Below are 22519 nucleotides of genomic sequence, written 5' to 3'. Positions count from 1 at the left end.
AGCATTACAACCACGGCTGGGTGCGAAGGATGGGATCGGGAACGAATCCGAGCGTGCGTCCCACCTTGCCTTCCAGCCGGCTCTTCCGGGTATGACGTGTGAGCGTGACTCCGCCTTACGTGTTTCGTCATCAGACGTTGACCTTTGACAACGTCTGATGACGAAACGCGTAAGGCGGAGTCACGCTCACACGTCATACCCGGAAGAGCCGGCTGGAACGCAAGGTGGGACGCACGCTCGGATTCGTTCCCGATCCCATCTTTCGCACCCAGCCGTGGTTGTAATGCTTTCTTTGAGTCTTTTTAAACTTTGAATAAACTGGACGTACTTCACTATGCAAGCCCCCTGTCTATTTCTTTGCGGGAGGAGGATCTAGCAGTACGGAGGTGGATATTAGTGGAGGTACCCGGTCCTGGATCAGTAGAATGGGACCCTCATCACCGGTGTACCCGAAGGAACTTACGGAGCAGTGAAGCCTAAGAGGGACATCCATCACAGGCAGTCATCCAGAGACACCCACTCCTCTGCCCAATACCCCCTAGGGGGTGACGGATTCTGGTGAGTGGGGGAGCACGGGGGGGGAGCACTTGGAGTCACCAGCTTCTACAAGCACGGAAGTCACCTTTTATCACCCCTTGGGCATTTTTAAATGCATGTCAACCGATCCTGACATTCTTAATATTCCTGTCTCTAAAAATAAGACATTCTAACTCTGCCTGGGTCCATCACAGGGACTTTTTCACAGATGTGTATTCATATTCGCTACTTTTTATTTGAGTGTCTATGGTCTGGATTCCTATTTTTATGTATATTTTTTATATGTGAATTTATTATATATGAATTTTGAGGAAGTCTAATCTACTGTATTATAGAGGTTTAATCCACTTTGGTTCCACTTTATGCACAGTGCACTTTAGTCACCATATATATTGGGGATATATGGTAACCTCATACGGATACTGATAGCCCCCAAACAGTGTGTTTTGTCACGGACCCCAATAATTTTAAAAGGAGGCTACTTAATAATTTTCGAAAGTGTTGGTTTGCTTGGTATGATTTGATATGTTGGAAATGTGAAGTTTTACAGTGGAGGTGGGGCTAATTTAAACCAAACCCATATATTGTAGTATTCACTTACACATTACAGAGGAATTGCACGTTCACTTTAAAGGATCATACACTATATAAAATAATTAGAAGCTTTGTGGTGACATTGGTTAGGAAGGGGCGTATCTTGGAGATGTTGCGGAGATTGAGGCGGCAAGTTTTGGATAATGATAGAATGTGGGGTCGAAAGGTTAGTTCAGGGTCCAGGATTACACCTAGGACCTTGGCGTGGGGAAATGGGTTGATAGTTGAGCCGTTGATATTGACAGGGAAATCAGGGGAAGTGGCACCTGAGGGAGGAAATATCATGAGCTCGGTTTTGGATAGGTTGAGTTTGAGGAAGTGATGTGACATCCAGGCTGATATGTCTGCTAGTAAGTTGGTAATGCGTGAGGAGACAGATGGAGAGAGCTGGGGGGTGGAGAGATAGATTTGGGTGTCATCAGCGTAGAGATGATATTTAAAGCCGTGGGAGGCAATCAACTGACCCAAGGAGGTGGTGTAGATTGAGAAAAGGAGAGGTCCAAGAACAGAACCTTGGGGGACCCCAACGGAGAAAGGAAGAGGAGAGGAGGAAGTAGAGTTGTAAGTGACACTGAAGGAGCGGTGGTATAGGTAGGATGAGAACCAGCGAAGAGTACAGTCACGGAGACCAAAGGAGTGGAGTTTTTTGAGGAGGAGGGGGTGGTCCACTGTGTCAAAGGCAGCAGAGAGATCCAGGAGAAGTAGTACAGAATAGTGTCCATTGGCTTTAGCCATTAGTAGGTCATTTGAGAGTTTGCGATCGTTGTCTCACAAGACGAGCAGGATTCAAGCCTCTAGGGTGTGCAATACCGCATGTGGCCAGAGGTGCGGGGGCGCCGGAGACACTCGGAAACACTCTGAGATGCTCAGAGACCACTCGGAGACTCTCAGGAACTGAGGGTCTCCAAGTGGTCTCTGAGCATCACCGGCGCCCCCGCACCTCTGGCCACATGCAGTACTGCACACCCTAGAGGCTTGAATCCTGCTCGTCTTGTGAGACAACGCTCGCAAATCAAGTCAGGAATTTTTTTTAAAAATAGCTTGTATTGCGAAATGCTCGTAAACCGGGTACTCGCAATCCAAAGTATTACTGTATGTGATTTAAAGCAGTGGTCATCAACCCTGTCCTCAGGGCCCACTAACAGGCCAGGTTTTATGTGTTTCATTGGGGAGATGCAGACTAGAATACTGCAATCACTGAGCAGCAAATGATATCACCTGTGATGTATTTCAGTTATCTTGCAAACCTGGCCTGTTAGTGGGCCCTGAGGACAGGGTCGATGACCACTGATTTAAAGGGTTTAAAATAGATAGGCGTTTTGACATGACATGATGAATCTCATCATTTTGTGTTTAAAGATGTTTCTCTTACATTCATTGATGGACTTGGGTTCTCTTCTTCATTCTTGACTATAGGCTTTATAGTGCCACCTACAGGAGTAGGACACTAGGCAGAAAAAAACAACACAGCACTGCCTATGGCACTCCTAGCTGGTATAAACTCCCTCTCTGCTATAGGCAAGCCAGTTGTTTGTTTACCCGCCTGTCTTTGAGGGACTGCTTTGGGAAGTCCCCATGGTCAAGAATGACGAGAAGCTGTGTTCGTCATATAAGAAAACAGGATTGTTATGGTTATGCAGTAATGTTTGTCTGTCAGCTCTCCATGTGTTCGGACTAATGCCCTGTACACACGATAGGATTTTCCAACAACAAATGTTCGATGGGAGCTTGTTGTCGGAAATTCCGACCGTGTGGAGGGTCCATGGGACATTTTCCGTTGGAAATTTCTGACAAACAAAATTTGAGATCTGGATCTCAAATTTTCCGACAAAATCCATTGTCGGAAATTCCGATTGTGTGTATACAATTCCGACGCACAAAATTCCACGCATGCTCAGAATCAAGTAGAAGAGCCGCACTGGCTATTGAACTTCATTTTTCTCGGCTTGTTGTACGTGTTGTACATCACAGCGTTCTTGACGTTCGGAATTTCCAACAACATTTGTGTGACCGTGTGTATGCAAGACAAGTTTGAGCCAACATCTGTCGGAAATAAATCCAGGATTTTGTTGTCAGAAAATCCTATAGTGTGTACAGGGCATAAGAGGCCAGCCACTCTCCCCTGGCTGCTTAAGTAATTTCTCCTCAAAGCATGGCTCCACCCCAGCGCCTATCAGGGAACTCTATATTAACCTGTCCACTGCAAGCCAGCTCTGCTGATCAATATTATGTGTTTAGCTTTCATGTGCGTCTTGCTGTGTCTTCTACGTCTGATTCCAGTTACTGATCTTGGCTTGTTCTTGACTATCCTTACCTGCTTGTTACCCCGATTTTTGGCTATCTCCTGACTATCCTTTGTTGTCGCTGCCTGCTGCTTCCACTCTACCACCCTGTAGTCTACCGTGAGCGTGAGCTGGGAGGCCCTAGGGGTCGCGACCTGGAGCCAGACTGTAGCTAAATCCATCCCCACCACTAGGGGCTTCTAGTGAACACCCGCTGGCTCTTAGACTCTGCGCCCTGGGGAATCTCATGCTCTAGCTTCCAGTTTGATCCATGTAGGTACTACAGAGTGCCTGCTCTCCTGTATATCCCAGAGCTCCATCTGCAGCAGTCAGCCATAGGGACCACTACCTTGTGGTGCACTCCAGACCCCAACGGGGTGCATCTGTCACCTGGGCTCAGGTGACCTGACAAGGATTTTTATTACTTACTGTAAAAACCGTTTCTCGAACTTCATTGACAAACACAGCATCCATTCCCCCCCCCCCCCTTTTTTTTTTTCTTTCTTGTATTACTTTGTGACTTGCATATAGCAGAGAGGGGATTTATACCAGTCAGGACTTCCCATAGGCAGTGCTGGGGTCTTTATTCTGCCTAGTGTCCTACTTCTATAGGTGGCACTATAAACCCGATGGTCAAAAGTTAAGAGAAGCTGTGTCCATCAGTAAACTCAGAAAGGAATGTATTAAATGTAATACATAATTTTGAAGTTACCTCAGCAACATGGGAGGATACAGGACTGAAGAGGGAATCATGGGCTTTTTCTATGGGTGCAGGAGAAGGGGCTCTACTGTATCAAAAAGGCCATACAATGTTCAAGGAATATGGAAAGACCCGCCTTACTGTTATGTTTAAAGAAAAAAATAAAAACTGTTTTGTTACTAAAGTTTAAAGTGTTGCATGAATTTGTACCAAAGATGTCATGTACTGTATTTTGTATAATGATTATGTTTGTATTGTGTGTGTGTGTGTGTGCACAGTATTATCTCAATGAAGTATTTGATTAAAAAAAAGATATTTTTCTAGTTTTTTTTTTCATTGATAACTTAATAATGATAACTTTGGTGGCAATGAGACATTTTTAATAAGTTTTAGCCGATTTTTATGTAAAATTTTTAGATTGGTGTAGATAGACTGTTTCTTACTAGTTTGTGGAACTGACATTGTAATTTTATTTTTCTCAACCTTTTTATGGTATGCCTTTTATCACAGGGGATCAAGTAGCAAAGTATTCCGAGTTATCCTACACAGCCCCTCTTCGTGATGTTGTCTTTCATCCTCATGAACATATGGTTGCATTTTGTGCCTTTGGACCAAATCAGCCTATCCTTTTATATATTTATGACTACAAAGGTAGGTAATAATTCAAAGTAATGCCAAGGCCAGCCCTTATTAAGAACTGACTGCATTCAGAAAGTTGTTTCTGGGAAAAAAAAAATACTAGGACAGTCTGCGTGTAATGAGAGTATGAGAAAGAAATAAATGTAACTGTTTAAATGAAGCAAACATTGTTGCCAAGACTTAGTTGCATAGTTTCCCCTTATTGAGCTAGCTTTTCCATCATATTGTGTTTTTTCTGCATTTCATGACGTATTCAGCTCGCACAGTGCAATGCAATGTTTGCAAAGTAATGTAAATAGATTTTTTTATATTGTATGTGTAGACATGATTATATGCATGTATATGTGTGTGTGTATTCATATGATAAATACATATCTGTGTATTTATGTACGTGTGCGTGTGTGTGTGTGTGTATATATATATATATATATATATATATATATATATATATATATATATATATATATATATAATATGTATGTTTGTGTAATACATACAGTATACATTGGGTAAAATAAGTATTGAATACATCAACATTTTTCTAGGTAAATATATTTCTAAGGTTGCTATTGACATGACATTTTCACCATGTCAGTAACAGCCAATGCAATCCATACATACAAAGAAACCAAACCAAATAAGTTCAGAAATTAAGTTATGTGTAATAAAATGGAATGACACAGGGAAAAAAGAGAGGGGCAAAAAGGCATGGAAAGCCAAAACACCAACTAAAATCTATCAGTAATTCGAAATCCTGCCCCTTGTCAGTGCAAATTAATATCAGCTGGTTCAGTCTCAATTGATGGCCTATAAAAAGGTGTTGTATTACCATGGTGTCACACAAGAAACATCTCGTGATGGGTAAAAGCAAAGAGCTCTCTCAAGACCTTTGCAATCTAATTGTTGCAAAACATACCGATAGCATTGGTTACAGAACAATTTCTTAACCTCTGAATGTTCCAGTGAGCACTGTTGGAGCCATAATCCAGTAGTGGAAAGAACATATTTTCACCATAAGCCGGCCATGACCAGGTGCTCATCGCAAGATTTCTGACAGAGAAGTGAAAAGAATTATCAGAAGAGTTGTCCAAGAGCCAAGGACCACTTGTGGAGAGCTTCAAAAAGACCTGGAATTAGCAGGTACAATTGTTTCAAACAAACTAATAAGTAATGCACTCAACTGCCATGGCCTGTATGCACGCCCACCATGCAAAACTCCATGCTGAAGAAAAAGCATGTTGAAGCTTGTTTAAAGTTTGCTGCACAACTTTTAGACAAGCCTGTGAAATACTGGGAGAATGTAGTTTAGTCAGATGAGACCAAAATTGAGCTATTTGGATGCCATTATACACACCATATTTGGAGGTCAAATGGCACTGCACATCACCCCAAAAACACCACACCAACAGTGAAGTTTGGAGGTGGGGAACATCATGGCATGGGGCTGTTTTTCAGCATACGGTACTGGCAAACTTCATGTCTTTGAAGGAATGATGAATGGAAGAATGTACCAAGACATTCTTTATAAAAATCTGCTGCCATCCACCAGGATGATGAAGATGAAACAAGGGTGGACGTCTCAGCAAGACAATGATCCCAGATACAAAGACAAGGAAGCTCTCAATTGGTTTCAAAGAAAGAAAATCAAGCTACTAAAATGGCCCAGCCAATCACCTGACTTGAATCCAATAGAAAATCTATGGAAAGAACTAAAGATCAGAGTTCATAGAAGAAGCCCATGGAACCTTCAGGCTGGGTTGACACTTATGCAAATTGGACGCTGATTTTTCCCGCATCCAATTCGCATGACAGGAGAGTGTGACTGGTTCTCAGTGGAGCCGGTTTACACATCTCCGGGGTGGCTGAGGAGCGCACTGCAGAAGGGTCCTGTGCGTCCTTGGCTCTGTTTCAATGCAGGCACAAATTCGGACCTGATTTGCCCCTGAAACAGAGAACTGGGACGCATCGGACCCCCTGCTGTGAGCCGCTCCGCAAACAGTGTGAACCCAGCCTCAAGATTTGAAGACGGTGTGGAAGAATGGGCCAAAATCAGACCTGAGCAAAGCATGTGACTAGTTTCTCCATACAGGAGGCATCTTGAAGCTGTCATTACCAACAAAGGATTTTGTATGAAGTATTAAATAAATTTCAGTTAGCGTGTTCAATACTTTTTCCTTGTGTCATTCCATTTTATTACACATAACTTATTTCTGAACTTATTTGTTTTGGTTTCTTTGTATGTATGGATTGCCTGGGTTGTTACCGACATGTGGTGGAAATTTCATGTCAATAGCACCTTTAGAAATATATTTACCTAGAAAAATGCTGACGTGTTCAATACTTATTTTATCCGCTGTAAAATAAATACATATCTATGTGTGTGTGTGTGTGTATACTGTACTGTATGTATGTGTTTGAATAATACATACAGTATACAGGAAATACATATTAAGTATGTATCAAATTATATATAGATTTGATTTTTTTTTGTACAGGATTGTGTAAAACTCTATTCATACACTTCCTTCTTACTTGTAAATTGAGGGCACTGGAAGTCATTCACCTTTGAGTTATACTCCCTAATACAGGAGGATAAAACGCTGGCAAAAAAAAAACAGTAAGCAGCACAAGATAATTTTTTCCTACAGCCAGCATGCTTTAGTTTTTGCACGTGTCCTAGAAAAATGAACATCCTTTCTTCAGCTCTGGTGTGTAAAAGATAAACCTATTTTTGGTAGCACATTTTTTTTCTTCACCAGCTTTTTTGTTTGGTGAGTAACCATCTGCAGCTTGGCGTTTGGAATGCTGCGTCCAGACTCTGCTGTGCTAGCTGCTGCAGGGATAGCCTGAAAGTGACCTTCGGGCACTGGGGTCTGTGTAAAGCACTCTCCAGACTCCTTTCCAGTAACAAGTTAACCGTAGAGTCCTTTCCAGGTCCAGAGCCACCGGCATTGCCTCAGCACTTGCCCTGTTTCTGAAGACACAATTTGTGAGTGAGCCAGTTGGGAAAAGCATCTTGAGCTACCTCAAGTACATAGCTCACTGGGCACTTTTATAATCTCCTGTTTTTCATTTGGTTTCCATCATAGTTGGGGATAATGCTGTGAGATTGGCGCCAACTTCATCTGCTGGGTGGAGTGTTGCGTCCACACACTCTCTACTCTTTTCTACCATACAGAGTCAAGGAAGTATCTTCTGGCTGCTGCTCTGCCTTGCAAGGTGTCATGAGAAACTTTTATGTTTGATCTGCTCCTTCTGGCCCATACAGTAACTTTGGTCATCTCTGGCCATTGGACTCTCACCTGCTTTCAGCTGTTGGGATTTCATACCAAAGGCCTTACCCTGAGCCTTGCCATCACACGGTTGTAACATGTATGATTTGAGACATAGGGGCAATCCCAATGTTCCAGATGCCCCCACCTCACACTACTAACAGCACCAGTGCTGCTTGCAGCATACCTTCTGATGTGGCTGACGTCTGCAGTCTGGAACCATGTTGCCCTCTACATCTTCGAGTTTATCCTGTCTTTAGAGTGTTCCTTAGCTTCATCGGGTGTGCCTGGTCTCTATCCTTTGAGCTGAGATTTTTATTAGTCATGACTTTATGGTCCAAATCACCCTGTTCATGACTCCAACTGCAAATGGGAAACTAGAGCACTCCACCTTCTGCTGATTCTGTTCTTGATCTACTGGTACATTGAAATATATGTAAATGACATCCCATATACCAAAAAAAACAAATGTCTATGGTGACATAAAAATTGAATGATCTGAAATAATCCAAATAAGGTGAAAAAATAATGCCAAGAGTGATGAATAAAGGAAAGTCCCAATTGAACCCAATTGATAACTGATATTAATAGCCGAAAAAACTCTTCTGATGACACCAAGTGATAAATCCACCACCAAGAGTAATGCGCGCTTACTAGAGGCAAGCTACAAGACAGCTTGTACACATAAGGTATCCGATCAATGGAGGCGTCCTGGTCCGACTTCACCATGGAGAGGAAGAAGCAGGAAAGGCTCCGTCCAATAAGCAGGGAGGACCCACAGAAACAAAAGATAGGAACTCCATAGTGTAAATCGGTAACCACAATTTATTTATTTAAAAAAGATTTGCACTTACATAGATGGCGTAAAAAGAAGCATAACAAGGATAAAATAAGCCGGCCGGCCTGCATACACCCGTTTGTGTCCATAAGACTCCGATGACGTCAGCGCGTCAGCCTTCCGACGTACGTTTCTTCCTAACAGACGTCATCTAGGGAACGGGCGATGCACTGACTCATTGCTGGATATAACCACCACTGAAACCCCGCCTCATTGTGAAACTCAGGCGGCGGCACCAGAACACTCTAATTGAAAAGAAAAAAATAGATAAATAGGTAAAAACGTGGTGGGCGTGTAAAAATAATACTATTCGGGCAAAAAGGATTAAGAGGACTGAAATGAAAGTCCAATCAGACAAATTAAATATATTGCTGTGTGCAAAAGGAAAGGGAATGTAATTAAAATTAAGTCACGGTCTGTTAAAAGATAACATAGATACGTAGACATCCAACTACGCCATCTAGTGAAAAAATAGAGAAAAGTCAACCATTATTTATAGTTGACTAAAAAATACTAATACCTAAGGAAAAAATACTAATATCTAGAAAATTATAAACCTAGAAAAATAACATTATGAAAATCATAAAAAATTAATGTAAAGTAAAAAATGAATATAAAGTAAAACATGAATAAATAAAAATGAAAAAAAAAAAAAAGATATATAAAAAAGGAAAAATAAAATAAAAAATAAATAAATGAAAAATAAAATAAAAAAGTTGTACAAATAAATAAAGAAAAACTCATTAAACCTATAATAAAAAATATAAAATATATATAAAAGGAAAAATAAAAATAAAAACGAGGGGAATCGCGTATAAAGATTACACGGACTCATTACAAATAGAAAGGTATGGCCACCAAAGGTTCACAACAAGTTCACAAAAAATATGATACTCATGAATTATCTATAAAGGCGTTAATATCTACCTCCATGTTAAGCCTAAATGGAGTGTAACATTTCAACCTATATATCCAGGCCATCTCTAATCTCGAGATCCCACGTATCAGGGAACCCCCCCTCCAGTGGGGGGTATATCTATCGATCCCCCAAAAAATAGTCTTGGCAGGATCTCGATTATGAACCTCGAGAAAATGCCTGGAGACAGGATGCTTGGGAAAACCTGTAAGAATATTAGTTATGTGCTCATTAAGTCTGACAGAAAGGAGGTGCTTGGTCCTCCCTACATACTGTAGCCCACAGGGGCATTGAAGGAGGTATACAACCCGTTCAGTGGAGCACGTAATAAATTGTTTGATCTCAAATTCTGTCAGAGTACTAGTGGAGCTAAATCTATGTGTTCTCCTATGTGTGCAGCCACTAAGGGAACACACCCTACACCGCCTACATTGAAAGAAGCCAGTCAAGTGCTCAAAGAACCCTTTCTTGGCTAGGGGAGGGTCAAGAACATTAGGGCAACCCTACCCCTAAGAGAGGGAGCACCCTTGTAGATCACATGTGGCTTAGCTGGAAGGACATTACCCAACACATCATCACTCGTAAGGACATGCCAATACTTCCTAATAAGTTCAGGCACATTCCTGTGTTGTATGGAATAGGTGGTTATAAAGGGAATAGATGGTACCCTATCCTGATTGGGTGCTCTATTTCTCAATAAGACACTCCTATCCAGCAATACAACCCCATCAAGTGTACTCCTAAGAGAGGCCTCAGGGTAACCCTTCTCAAGGAACCGCCTAATCAAAACATCAGCCTGGACCAAAAACTCGCCATGGTCAGAGCAATTGCGTCTCAGGCGTATGAGTTGACTTTTTGGCACTGATCTAAGCCAGGCCTCATGATGGCAACTGTCAGTCGGTATGTACGAGTTGCGATCCGTACTCTTGAAAAACGTAGCCGTAGTGAACTGACCATCCTTAATGCCAATACTTAGATCCAAAAAATTATTACCAGTTTGACTGGCTTCATAACAGAGTCGAATGCCATGATCGTTAGCATTCAACTCACTCATAAAAGAATCCAAGTCTCCACGGTCGCCATTCCACAGGAGGAGGATGTCATCTATGTACCTCGCCCAGAGTACCAACTGAGGTCTCCGGTGGGCATAGATGACATCCTCCTCCCATTGGGCCATAAAGAGGTTCGCCAAACTGGGGGCATACTTAGGCCCCATGGCGACCCCTCTATCCTGCCTGTAAAACTGTCCCCCAAACCAAAAATAGTTTCGAGTAGCCACAAAATGAAGCAGTTGCATAATGAAACAAATCTGTTCATCAACCAACCCAGAATCTCGCCTCAAGAAATATTCCACCGCAAATAACCCCAAATTATGCGGTATAACCGTATATAATGAGGCGACATCGGCTGTAACCAACCACCACCCAGGGTTGGGGGTAAACTCAGCAAGTAGGTTGATCACGTGCCGAGAGTCCTTTAAATGCGAGTGGTTGTAAGTAAAAATCTATATACCTGCCCACCTGGGACGTGACTGAATCAATACCGCTGGGTGGTGGTTGGTTACAGCCGATGTCACCTCATTATATATGGTTATACCGCATAATTTGGGGTTATTTGCGGTGGAATATTTCTTGAGGCGAGATTCTACAAGGGTGCACCCTCTCTTAGGGGTAGGGTTGCCCCAAATGTTCTTGACCCTCCCCTAGCCAAGAAAGGGTTCTTTGAGCACTTGACTGGCTTCTTTCAATGTAGGCGGTGTAGGGTGTGTTCCCTTAGTGGCTGCACACGTAGGAGAACACATAGATTTAGCTCCACTAGTACTCTGACAGAATTTGAGATCAAACAATTTATTACGTGCTCCACTGAACGGGTTGTATACCTCCTTCTGTAGCCCTGTGGGCTACAGTATGTAGGGAGGACCAAGCGCCCCCTTTCTGTCAGACTTAATGAGCACATAACTAATATTCTTATTATTCAAGCATCCTGTCTCCAGGCATTATCTCGAGGTTCATAATCGAGATCCTGCCAAGACTATTTTTTGGGGGATCGATAGATATACCCCCCACTGGAGGGGGGGTTCCCTGATACGTGGGATCTCGAGATTAGAGATGGCCTGGATATATAGGTTGAAATGTTACACTCCATTTGGGCTTAACGTGGAGGTAGATCTTAACGCCTTTATAGATAATTCATGAGTATCATATTTTTTGTGAACTTTTTGTGAACCTTTGGTGGCCATACCTTTCTATTTGTAATGAGTCCATGTAATCTTTATACGCCATTCCCCTCTTTTTTATTTTTATTTTTCCTTTTATATATATTTTATATTTTTTATTATAGGTTTAATGAGTTTTTCTTTATTTATTTGTACAACTTTTTTATTTTATTTTTCATTTATTTTTTATTTTATTTTTCCTTTTTTATATATCTTTTTTTTTTTTTTTTTATTCATTTTTTACTTTATATTCATTTTTTACTTTACATTAATTTTTTATGATTTTCATAATATTATTTTTCTAGGTTTATAATTTTCTAGATATTAGTATTTTTTCCTTTTTTTAGTCAACTATTAATAATGGTTGACTTTTCTCTATTTTTTCGCTAGATGGCGTAGTTGGATGTCTATGTATCTATGTTATCTTTTAACAGAACATGACTTAATTTTAATTACATTCCCTTTCCTTTTGCACACAGCAATATATTTAATTTGTCTGATTGGACTTTCATTTCAGTCCTCTTAATCCTTTTTGCCTGAATAGTATTATTTTTACACGCCCACCACGTTTCTACCTATTTATCTATTTTTTTTTTTTCAATTAGAGTGTTCTGGTGCCGCCGCCTGAGTTTCACAATGAGGCAGGGATTCAGTGGTGGTTATATCCAGCGACGAGTCAGTGTGTCGCCCGTTCCCGCCTGTTAGGACGAAACGTACTTCGGAAGGCTGACGCGCTGACGTCATCGGAGTCTTATCGACACGAACGGGTGTATGCAGGCTGGCTTATTTTATCCTTGTTTTGCTTCTTTTTACGCCATCTATGTAAGTGCAAATCTTTTTTAAATAAATAAATTGTGGTTACCGATTTACACTATGGAGTTCCTATCTTTTGTTTCTGTGGATCCTCCCTGGTAATCATCCCTGCTTATTGGACGGCGCCTTTCCTGCTTCTTACTCTCCATGGTGAAGTCAGACCAAGACGCCTCCATTGATCGGATACCTTATGTGTACAAGCTGTCTTGTAGCTTGCCTCTGGTAAGCGCGCATTACTCTTGGTGGTGGATTTATCACTCGGTGTCATCAGAAGAGTTTTTTTCTGCTATTAATATCGGTTGTCAATTGGGTTCAATTGGGACTTTCCTTTATTCATCACTCTTGGCATTATTTTTTCACCTTATTTGGATTATTTCAGATCATTGATAAAACCCAAATGATAAACGGTTCAAGGTCCTCTCTAGGGATCTCTGTTATCGTTGGCAGGAACTGTTCTTCACCCCATCTTAACTGACCTTGCCTTGCCATACCCTGTCTGACTGGTCAAAGTCTCTAAAACGCATCTTGCCAATACTATAGCTGATCCTTTAGTCATAGATGGTCTAGCGAAATGGTTGTCGCTTTAGGACTCATTTGTACCAGTGGCCACATTATACCGTGGCTGCTGGTGTGTGCTCTAAAGAACTGATGCATTGCACAGTTTACTTTTTTTTTATTTTACAAAATAAGCGGTTCCCAAGCTTTGCAAGGCTGTTACCTGGTCTTCTGTTCACCCATTCTCCTCCTTCCACCAGGTGAATGTTGCATAGTAATATGATGCTAGCCTCTGGTATAAGGTCCTTCAGGTGGCTCTTTGAGCTGCTGCTAGTCCTCAGTTTTCTGTTTTATATGTAGGCCTATTAGCTATTGTTTGCTGTGTCCCCCACCCTTCAGTTGGACGGCTTTTGGACATGCCGAAGGTGAATGACTTCCTGTCTCCCTCAGAGTACATGTAAGAAAGTTGGATTTTTGTACTCGCCATAAAATCCTTCTCTTAAGCCTGGTACACACTGTTTTTTTCATTCAACACAGCAGGCTGAATGAACAAAAAACTTAGAGATCGTTGTACTAACACGCAATGTTGGCAGTCTCCCCCTGCTGTGCCTTTGTGCCTCCCCCCACCTTGCCTTCCTCCAGAGCACACTGATGAGCACTGGCAGCCATTGGCAGCCATGTCCGTCTGTTGTGGAGTTTGGGCGATCTGGGGTTAGTAAACCGGGAGAAGTTTGAGACATACAAAAGGGCGTGAAGTGGGTGCTGTATGATTAGTTATCAGCTAGCACACAGTGAATATAAACCTTTAAAAGAAATCTGTGTAATCAAAATAATTTCAGTGCTGAGTGTGCTGTGTTCTAACCATTTACCAGAAATCAGAAATGGTTTGAACACAGCACACAGCACTGGAATTACTTTGATTACACAGAAGATTTCTTTCAATCATATCATGGATTAATATATATTTCAGGACTATATTTGTTCACTAGTTAACCTCCCTGGCGGTATGATTATTTCGGATTTTAGGTGCTGAAAGCGGTACAATTATTTTGCATGGAAATTTGGCGTTTTATATTGTAGGTCTGTAAATCTTAACAATAACACACTTAAATCTGTCCAAACCAGAGTCTAGTAGATATCCCGGCCGGGTATGATAAAGTTTGAAACACAAAAACATAAATTATAATATAATAAATAAAAATAAATAATTAAAAAAAAAAAATAGTACTAAAATAAATTTCCCCACAATTCACTATCGCTCAATTCTGCAAGTGTTCTAATTTACTATCGCTGTTTTCTAGCTGGTCTAAAGCCACTTTTGACGTAAAGGGACACTTTTTGGTTGCTATGGACAATCTCCAGTTTCCAGGCAGAAAGAACAGTGTATATCATGTAAAACTGCATGCAGGGCATGGGACAAAGCACTGGGGACAAAAGGGATGTGAAATCATTTCATACAGTACTGTAATCTGTAAGATTACAGTACTGTATGTATTATGATTTTTACTTTTTTTTTAATTTGCCGCCAGACTCCGCCCCCGTGCGTCGTGCCGCTCGCAGGGAACGGAGCCTGGCACAGAGAGGCTTCGGAGGAGGACGGAGCCCTCGGACACTGCGAGTGACATTGCAGGATCCCGGGGACAAGGTAAGTAAAGCCGCCCCAGGATCCTGCAATGCGATCCTGAGTGTGGCTCGGGGTTACCGCTAATGGTACTGAATTTTAACCCCGAGCCACACTCGGGAATACCGCCAGGGAGGTTAATCAGACTCTTTTGTACATTTATCACCGCAAAGCGCTGCACACCATTTTTTTGTTTTATTGTCATATCTGCATGCTTGCTGTGTAGAGGTGCAGGGGGGAGCACAGAGTAGAGGTGGGGTGCGGAGGGGGGGGGGGCCGACAATAGAGGACTGTGTGGATGCTGGTCGAGAAGGATGGAAATTGGTCTGTGGTGACACTGGGCAGAGAGCACTATGGTAATAAGCGGGGGTTGCAGCTGGAACAGTATTATATTGTGACAGGTTGTTGGTGAGGGGGGGTGGATTGGTCAGCTTGGACAGGACAGTCTGGCACCTCCCGTACCATGTTCGGTCCCCTCAGTGTCTTCCCTGCGACCCCCTCACCTAGCTCTGCCGCTCTCCTGGCTCTCTTCCGGCTCGGTCTCGTTGTCCTCCACCTTCACACCTTTAGCTGGGAACACCACATCCGCCCCGAACACTTCTTCAACCAATGTACTGATGGCTCTGCTCTCATCCCCGGAGCTCCTTGCTCCACAAGCCTGGCCGCAGCCACTGCCGCCACTCAGCTGCAGCGCCAGCACGGACAGGCTGAGCCGCGCCAGCCCAGGCCCTCCATATCCCCACCAACATGTGCACTCAGCATGGCTCCTCACGGCCATTAAGATGAATGTGACAAGGGGGAGGAGCTATAATGACATCAGCACACATCGCTGATGTGAACCCAGCCTTACGCTCTAATGGTGTTCATAGTGGCCTTCATTTATGAATGTGTCTAAGTGAGGCATTGTCTGACCATCAGTTTTACCCAGTAGCAACTAATTACAGTTTTTTTCTTTGCTCATGGCCATAAATGACTTCGTTTTTTTTAACCACTTCAATACTGGGCCTATTCTGGCACTTCTCTCCTTCATGTAAAAATCATCATTCTTGTGCTAGAAAATTACTCAGACCCCCAAACATTATATATGTTTTTTTAGCAGACACCCTAGGAAATAAAATGGCGGTCATTGCAACTTTTTATCTCACATGGTATTTGCGCAATAATTTTTCAAACGCCTTTTTAAAAAAAAAAAAAAACAGTTTCATGAATTAAAAAATAACAAAACAGTAAAGTTAGCCCAATTTTTTTGTATAATGTGAAAGATGATGTTACGCCGAGTAAATAGATACCTAACATGTCACGCTTTAAAATTGCGCACAATCATGGAATGGCGCCAAACTTCATTACTTAAAAATCTCCATAGGGGATGCTTTAAAATTTTTTACAGGTTACCAGTTTAGAGTTACAGAGGAGGTCTAGTGCTAGAATTGTTGCACACGTTCTAACGCACGCAGCGATACCTCACATGTGTGGTTTGAGCGGCGTTTACATATGTGGGCGGGACTTACGTGTGCGTTCGTTTCTGAGCACGAGCTACCAGGGACAGGGGTGTTTTAATTTTTTTTTTTTTTATTATTTTATTTTTGATATTACTTATTTTTTTTATATTTTTACACTTTTTTAAACATTTTTTTATGATTACATTCCTTGTAATAGGAATAAAAGTAAACATCCCTTGTAACAGGAATCTATGTGACAGGTCCTCTTTATGGAGAGATATGGGGTCAATAAGACCCCGCATCTCTCCTCCAGGCTGGAAAGCATGAGATTGGGAAAAAAAATTCACCTACCTCATGCTGAGAGCCGCGATCGCGGCTCCGTTTATTTGCGTTATGACGTCACGCCCGGACCTCCGACGGTCATAGAGATGACTGGTGACCATCTGGTTACCAGTCATCTCTATCGTCTTCATCCGGCACCGGCCAATTCTTTCTTCCGGCCCCCGATGGCACGGGAGAGCCCGGAGAAGCACCGTCCCCTCCCGTCGCCTATAAGAACGATCAAGCGGTGGAACTGCCGCTATGATCATTCTTATCGTGCACAGAATCGTAGGCTGCAAAGAATGATATCTGAATGATGCATCTAGCTGCAGGCATCATTCAGATATCACCCCACAAAGTAGAGGACGTCATTTGACTATAGCCGGCTATCCAGGAGACTGATAAAACTGAATCCATTCCCCCATCCACACAGTCAAGGTGGATGGAGGAATCCTCCCCACTTCGTTATTGTAATCTCACATCAAGACTCCTCCGCTGTCAGAATACAAAAATAAGTGCTGCAGCAGATTGGCTGCAGACACTAACAGAACAAAAATTTACCAGCAGGCCTATTAGAGAGGAGTTGATCATTAGATCGACTCCTCTCACATGGGGATGGCCATAACAGATCGAAATTTGTCCAGGCCCTTCTGTACCAGCCGAGTTTTGATTCATCTATGGTCAGCTTAAGAGACTAAGTGGGTTATTTACGAAAGGCAAATCCACTTTGCACTGAAAGCACACTTGGAAGTGCAGTCGCTCTAGGGGTAGATCTGAAATGAGTGGAAACACTGCTGATTTTATCATCCAATCATGTGCAAGCTAAAATGCAGTTTTTTATTTTCCTTGTGTGTCCTCCTCGGATCTACAGCGACTTTACTTCCAAGTGCACTTGCAGTGCAAAGTGGATTTTCCTTTAGTAAATAACCCCCACAAATCTTCGCTCAGAAGGGCACTTGCTCTGATCACAGCTATTGCAGAGGGGATTTTTTTTTTTCACTAACTTTCTATTGTGTCTATTTGACAGAAAGTGATAGTAATTGGGGCACAGAGGTTGACAGAGAGTTTAACTGCTCCCTTCTTTATCCACGATTAGAAAAATATGAAAAATATTTGTATATAAACATATATTTTTACAATCTGAAAGAGTACTGGTTCCCTCTGTATGATTCTTTTCTAATTTGTTTAGTTGCTCAGCTTGAGGCAGAAACGGTGCACAGTGATGTCAGTAATCATACTGATGTTCTCACACTTCAAGATTCTATCTTTGCTGCGAGATCTTCAATGCGGATGATGAAAGTAAAACAGAAACTGGATTCAGTTTTGGTATGTTCATTCATTTCTCATACCATTTTTCCAGGGCACCTTTATATGACACTTTGCAGATTTTATGTTTAGAAAATGACATTACATGCATAATATTATTTGAAAGGGACTAAAAGAAAGGTGTCTGTGTTTCTTAAGGCAAATACATGTTTCTGTTCTCTTCAAACATGTCCTGGAAATAAAAGCTGGAATCTATAAGGTTACTATGAAAAATACAGACTTTTACATACACATCTAGACATGCTACACAGTGGGGTTCATTTACTAAAGGCAAACAGACTGTGCACTTTGCATTGATTTTCCCAAGATCTTAATGAATGTGGTGAAGCTTCAATTTGTAAAGAATACCCAAGAAAAAAAAAAAGCGTTTTTGGTTGCACGTGATTGGATGATGGAAATCGGCAGAGCTTCACCACATTCAATAAGCTCTGGGGAAAATGAGTGCAACTGCATTTGCAGAGTACATAGTCTATTTGCCTATAGTAAACCCCAATGTATACGGGACGTGAAGTTGGTGGGAAAGGATAACAGTTTTTTGGAAAATTATATTAACATGTGGCTTTAGTTACAAGTTTATAAACTGGTCTTTTATGTCATCTTTTTTTTAACTTGTTAAGATTACTGTAGAACTGCACCTTACGTAGGCTGCAATCGTCCTCTTCAGGAACTGATGGGAATCTGATATTTTTTTTTTTTATCCTCAGTGTTACATTTCTGTTGTGCACAGTCTATTATGATTTTGGATTTTTTGGGGCTATGGGTTAGTGAATGTTTACTTTCTTAGGGTTGTTTAACCACTTGCTGACCAGCTCACGCACATATACTGCAGCAGGTCGGCTCTCCTGTGCGAATCGACATAACTGTACGTCGGTCCGTGCAAGAAGTGTAACAGGCGCCCGCGGGTCCCGCGATCACGGTGAGGAGAGGCAGAACTGGGAACTGCCTATGTAAACAAGGCGATTCCCCATTCTGCCTAGTGACATGACAGAGATCTACGGTTCCCAGTGATCGGGAACAGTGATGTCTGTCATGTTCCTGGCAGCCCATCCCTCCTACAGTTAGAACACACCCAGGGAACACGCTTAACAGCTTGATTGCCCCCTAGTGTTAACCCCTTTCCTGCCAGTGTCATTTTTACATGGATCGGTGCATTTTTATAGCACTGATCAATGTAATAATGTCACTGGTCCCCAAAAAGTGTCATTTGGGGTCAGATTTGTCCGCCGCAATGTCGCAGTCCTGCTAAAAATTGCAGATCGCCGCCATTACCAGTAAAAACAATAAAAAAAAATTGAAAGTCCCTAAATCTATCCCATAGGTTGTAGACGCGATAACTTTTGCGCAAACCAATCAATATACGCTTATTGCAATTTTGTTTTTTACCAAAAATATGTTGCAGAATATATATCGGCCTAAACTGATGAATAAATTAGTTACACAGGACCGGCTCTATGTGTCTTGGCGGTGCAATTTTCAAACTGCAGTGACACTGACAAGTCACTGCAGTTTAACTGCAGCCTGGGCAAGGCTGCAAATGGACACTGACAAAGCTGCAGGTGGGCACTGACAAGGCTGCAAATGGCCACTGATAAGGCTGCAAGGCTGCAAATGACACCAAGGCTGCAAATGACAACAAGGCTGCAAATGACACCAAGGCTGCAAGGCTGCAAATGACACCAAGGCTGCAAGACTGCAAATGACACCAAGGCTGCAAATGACACTGGACAAGCATGCAGATGGACGCTGTGCAAGGCTGCAGATGGACACTGATAAGGCTGCATTGATGGGCATTTAAATGTAATTTTTTTCCTTAAAACATTTTTTTCCTTAAAATTCCCTCCTAAACTTGGGGTGTGTGTTATACGCAGATAAATACTATATTACTATATATATATATATATATATATATATAATTTTATTTTTTTTTTTTTTTTTTTTTTTTTTTTGGGATATGTATTATAGCAGAAAGTAAAAAAAAAAAATATATATATTTTTTAAATTGTTGGTCTTTATTTGTTTATAGTGCAGTAAATAAAACACAGAGGTGACATAAATTTTGTTTGGGTCTAACATCGCACGACCGCGCAATTGTCTGTTAAAGTGACACAGTGCAGTATCGCAAAAAATGGCTTGGTCGTTAAGGGGGCAAATCCTTATGGGGCTGAAGAGGTTAAATGCAGTAGAATTCTGACAACACATTTGGTTTAAATGTTCAGGTCTCATTCACACAGATGTACTTAAGCGTACAACCTTGTGAGGGCCGTGTTTGTCTGCATGGGATTCACAAGTGTTCTATGCATCTACATACAGGCAGTTCCATTCATGTCAACTGGGACACAGCAGCTCCACAAACACAAACACTGCTCCCAGTTTGACATCTGTGTGGGTATGGATGTGTCTCCCTGAATGCAGACAGTGTGAGTTCTGCGTCCCAGCTGATATGAATAGGACTGCCAGCACATGGATGCACGGGACACCTATGCATCCTGTGCAGGCAAATCATGACCCTCACGCAACTGTATGCTGAAGTACAGCTGTAAACTAGGCCTTATTTTTTTACTACTATTGTAATGTCAGAAATATAAAGAATAGTATTTTTCTTACTTTTTTCCCAGTGTTTTTGTCTACCTTTTCATTTTAGGTTTTCTCAGGTCCTCTATTAGTTGTTCTATTTTTCAAGCAAACATTTGCTAAAACGACAGAATGTTCATGTATTCACAATATCGAGCCCTACAGTTATGTGTTGCATCATTTCTGCTGCTGGGTATCCAGGTGGTTATCTATATTCTCTTACTCAATCATCCTTCCAACAAAGATTACTTAACTCAGAATCTGCTGTATAAAAGCATTTTACATATATGAATAATTCTACTTTGGAAATGACACAAATTATACTAAATTAAGCTGTTTTTATAACTTTTAGAAATTTTAAATAAATGCACTTTCATTTAGGGTTAATTTTTTTCTGTTTGGCGTGTTGTGTTTAGAACTGAACTAGTCTAGGCAGATATAAAGAACCCAAATGAATACTTAATTAAATGTATTTTTTTAAATATAAGCAACAGGTTTAAGTACCTGGATCTGACCTAGTATCAACCTCTTACAGTCCCTGTACAGCAGGTCTGGAGTGTGAGAGGGGAAGCAGCACAAGGAATCTCAAGTTGCAAACATTTAAAAAAAAATTCCAGGACGCATTTTTTCGCTCTGTATCTAGCAAGCCATTGTAGGTAGAGAATTACATTAATTAGGGGTGGGGCATTAATTTAAAGGCATGCAGGATTTTTTTAGAGGCATATTGTTACCTTAATGTCATACTTTAAACATATATAAGGCCCCTTTCACACTGCTGTGACTTTTTGCGGCCAGGATTTTCTCGCGATTTCAGGGAATGCCTGTGTTAACTTGTGGTCTGTGGACCTCAACTCGCATCAAAGTCAGACCAAAGTAGTACAGGGACAAGGTTTCGAGGCTGGGGTGGGCGTGACCGGATGCTGAGGTGAGAAGTCGTTGTGGTCCCGGACCTTACGCTCGCTCCAATGCTTGATACAGCAAGGTGTAAGAAGTAGGAGAGAAGAGAGACGCCGGGAGACAGAACAGCGGATGGCGTATTGATGCACCGGAGCCTGGGAAAAGGAAGCGAGCAGTGAGCTTCCCTGTGGCTCTCCCGCGGCGGTCTATAACGGTGCACACCCTGGTGAGAGTGGGGGGGTGATGCTTTCGCAGGATAGAGCGGCCGCCCACGACTTCCGCAACATTCGAACGGACCCGCTGCCTAGTATGTCTAGGAGACGGGGGGTGGAGGAGGCGGCCACACAAGATGGAGCCGGAGTGAGTGCCCAGTCACTGCGTGGATCCAAAGAAAAGGCAAACCAGGCAAGCCAGGCCGCTGCAAAGCTGGAGCGGTATGCTTACACGCAGAATCAGACGCCCAAGAAGGGCGGACAAGCAGGAGAGCCACAGCATCAGGCCCGCTCGCGGCCCACTCGGTGGGGAGGAAAAGTCAAGGCTCAGTCAAGGTAGATGCATCAACAAAACCAGCAGTAAAATCAGCAACAACACAGGCAGCACCAGCAGCGCCAGTAGCACCAGTAATAATGGCACTTACAGCTCCGGAGAGTGAACAGGGAGTGAGTATGGAAGCAGAGGAAGGTATGTCTGTGTCAACCTTAGCAGCGGAGAAAGAACCATCCCTGAAGGAGATTCTCCTGGCAATCAACAATTGTAAGTCATCTTTAATTGAATTATTTGATCAGCTCAAACATATCAGAGAAGATGTGTTATTAGTAAGACATGACATACAGGAGGTATCCACATGGACAACAGTTCTTGAGGGGAGACTTAGAAGACGATGTGAACCCAATGAGACAGGAGGTGCAATTGATGCGAGAACAGTTAAATATGTGCATCCATAAAATGGACGAAATAGAAAACAGATAACGCAGGAAAAATGTAAGGGTACTAGGTCTCCCCAAGAGAAGTGAAGGTAATAACCCCATAAAATTTATGGAGGC

At 42.1% G+C, this 22519-nt stretch overlaps 1 protein-coding gene across 3 annotated transcripts in view; it reads left to right on the top strand.

Annotated features, from left to right (window-relative positions):
* Positions 1 to 22519, top strand: part of AHI1 (Abelson helper integration site 1) — a 458771-nt gene that overhangs the window by 217738 nt on the left and 218514 nt on the right. For all 3 annotated transcript variants that reach the window (XM_073627325.1, XM_073627324.1, XM_073627326.1), the window contains exons 17-18: positions 4624 to 4764; positions 17872 to 18008. In XM_073627325.1, the coding sequence (XP_073483426.1) occupies positions 4624 to 4764; positions 17872 to 18008 (278 nt within the window). The remainder of the gene's footprint in view (positions 1 to 4623; positions 4765 to 17871; positions 18009 to 22519) is intronic.

Source organism: Aquarana catesbeiana, linkage group LG04 (genome assembly GCF_042186555.1).
Source record: "Aquarana catesbeiana isolate 2022-GZ linkage group LG04, ASM4218655v1, whole genome shotgun sequence".
Classification (NCBI taxonomy): Eukaryota; Metazoa; Chordata; class Amphibia; order Anura; family Ranidae; genus Aquarana; species Aquarana catesbeiana.
The sequence above is the reverse complement of the archived record's forward strand: the minus strand, read 5'-3'. Positions and strand labels throughout refer to the sequence as shown.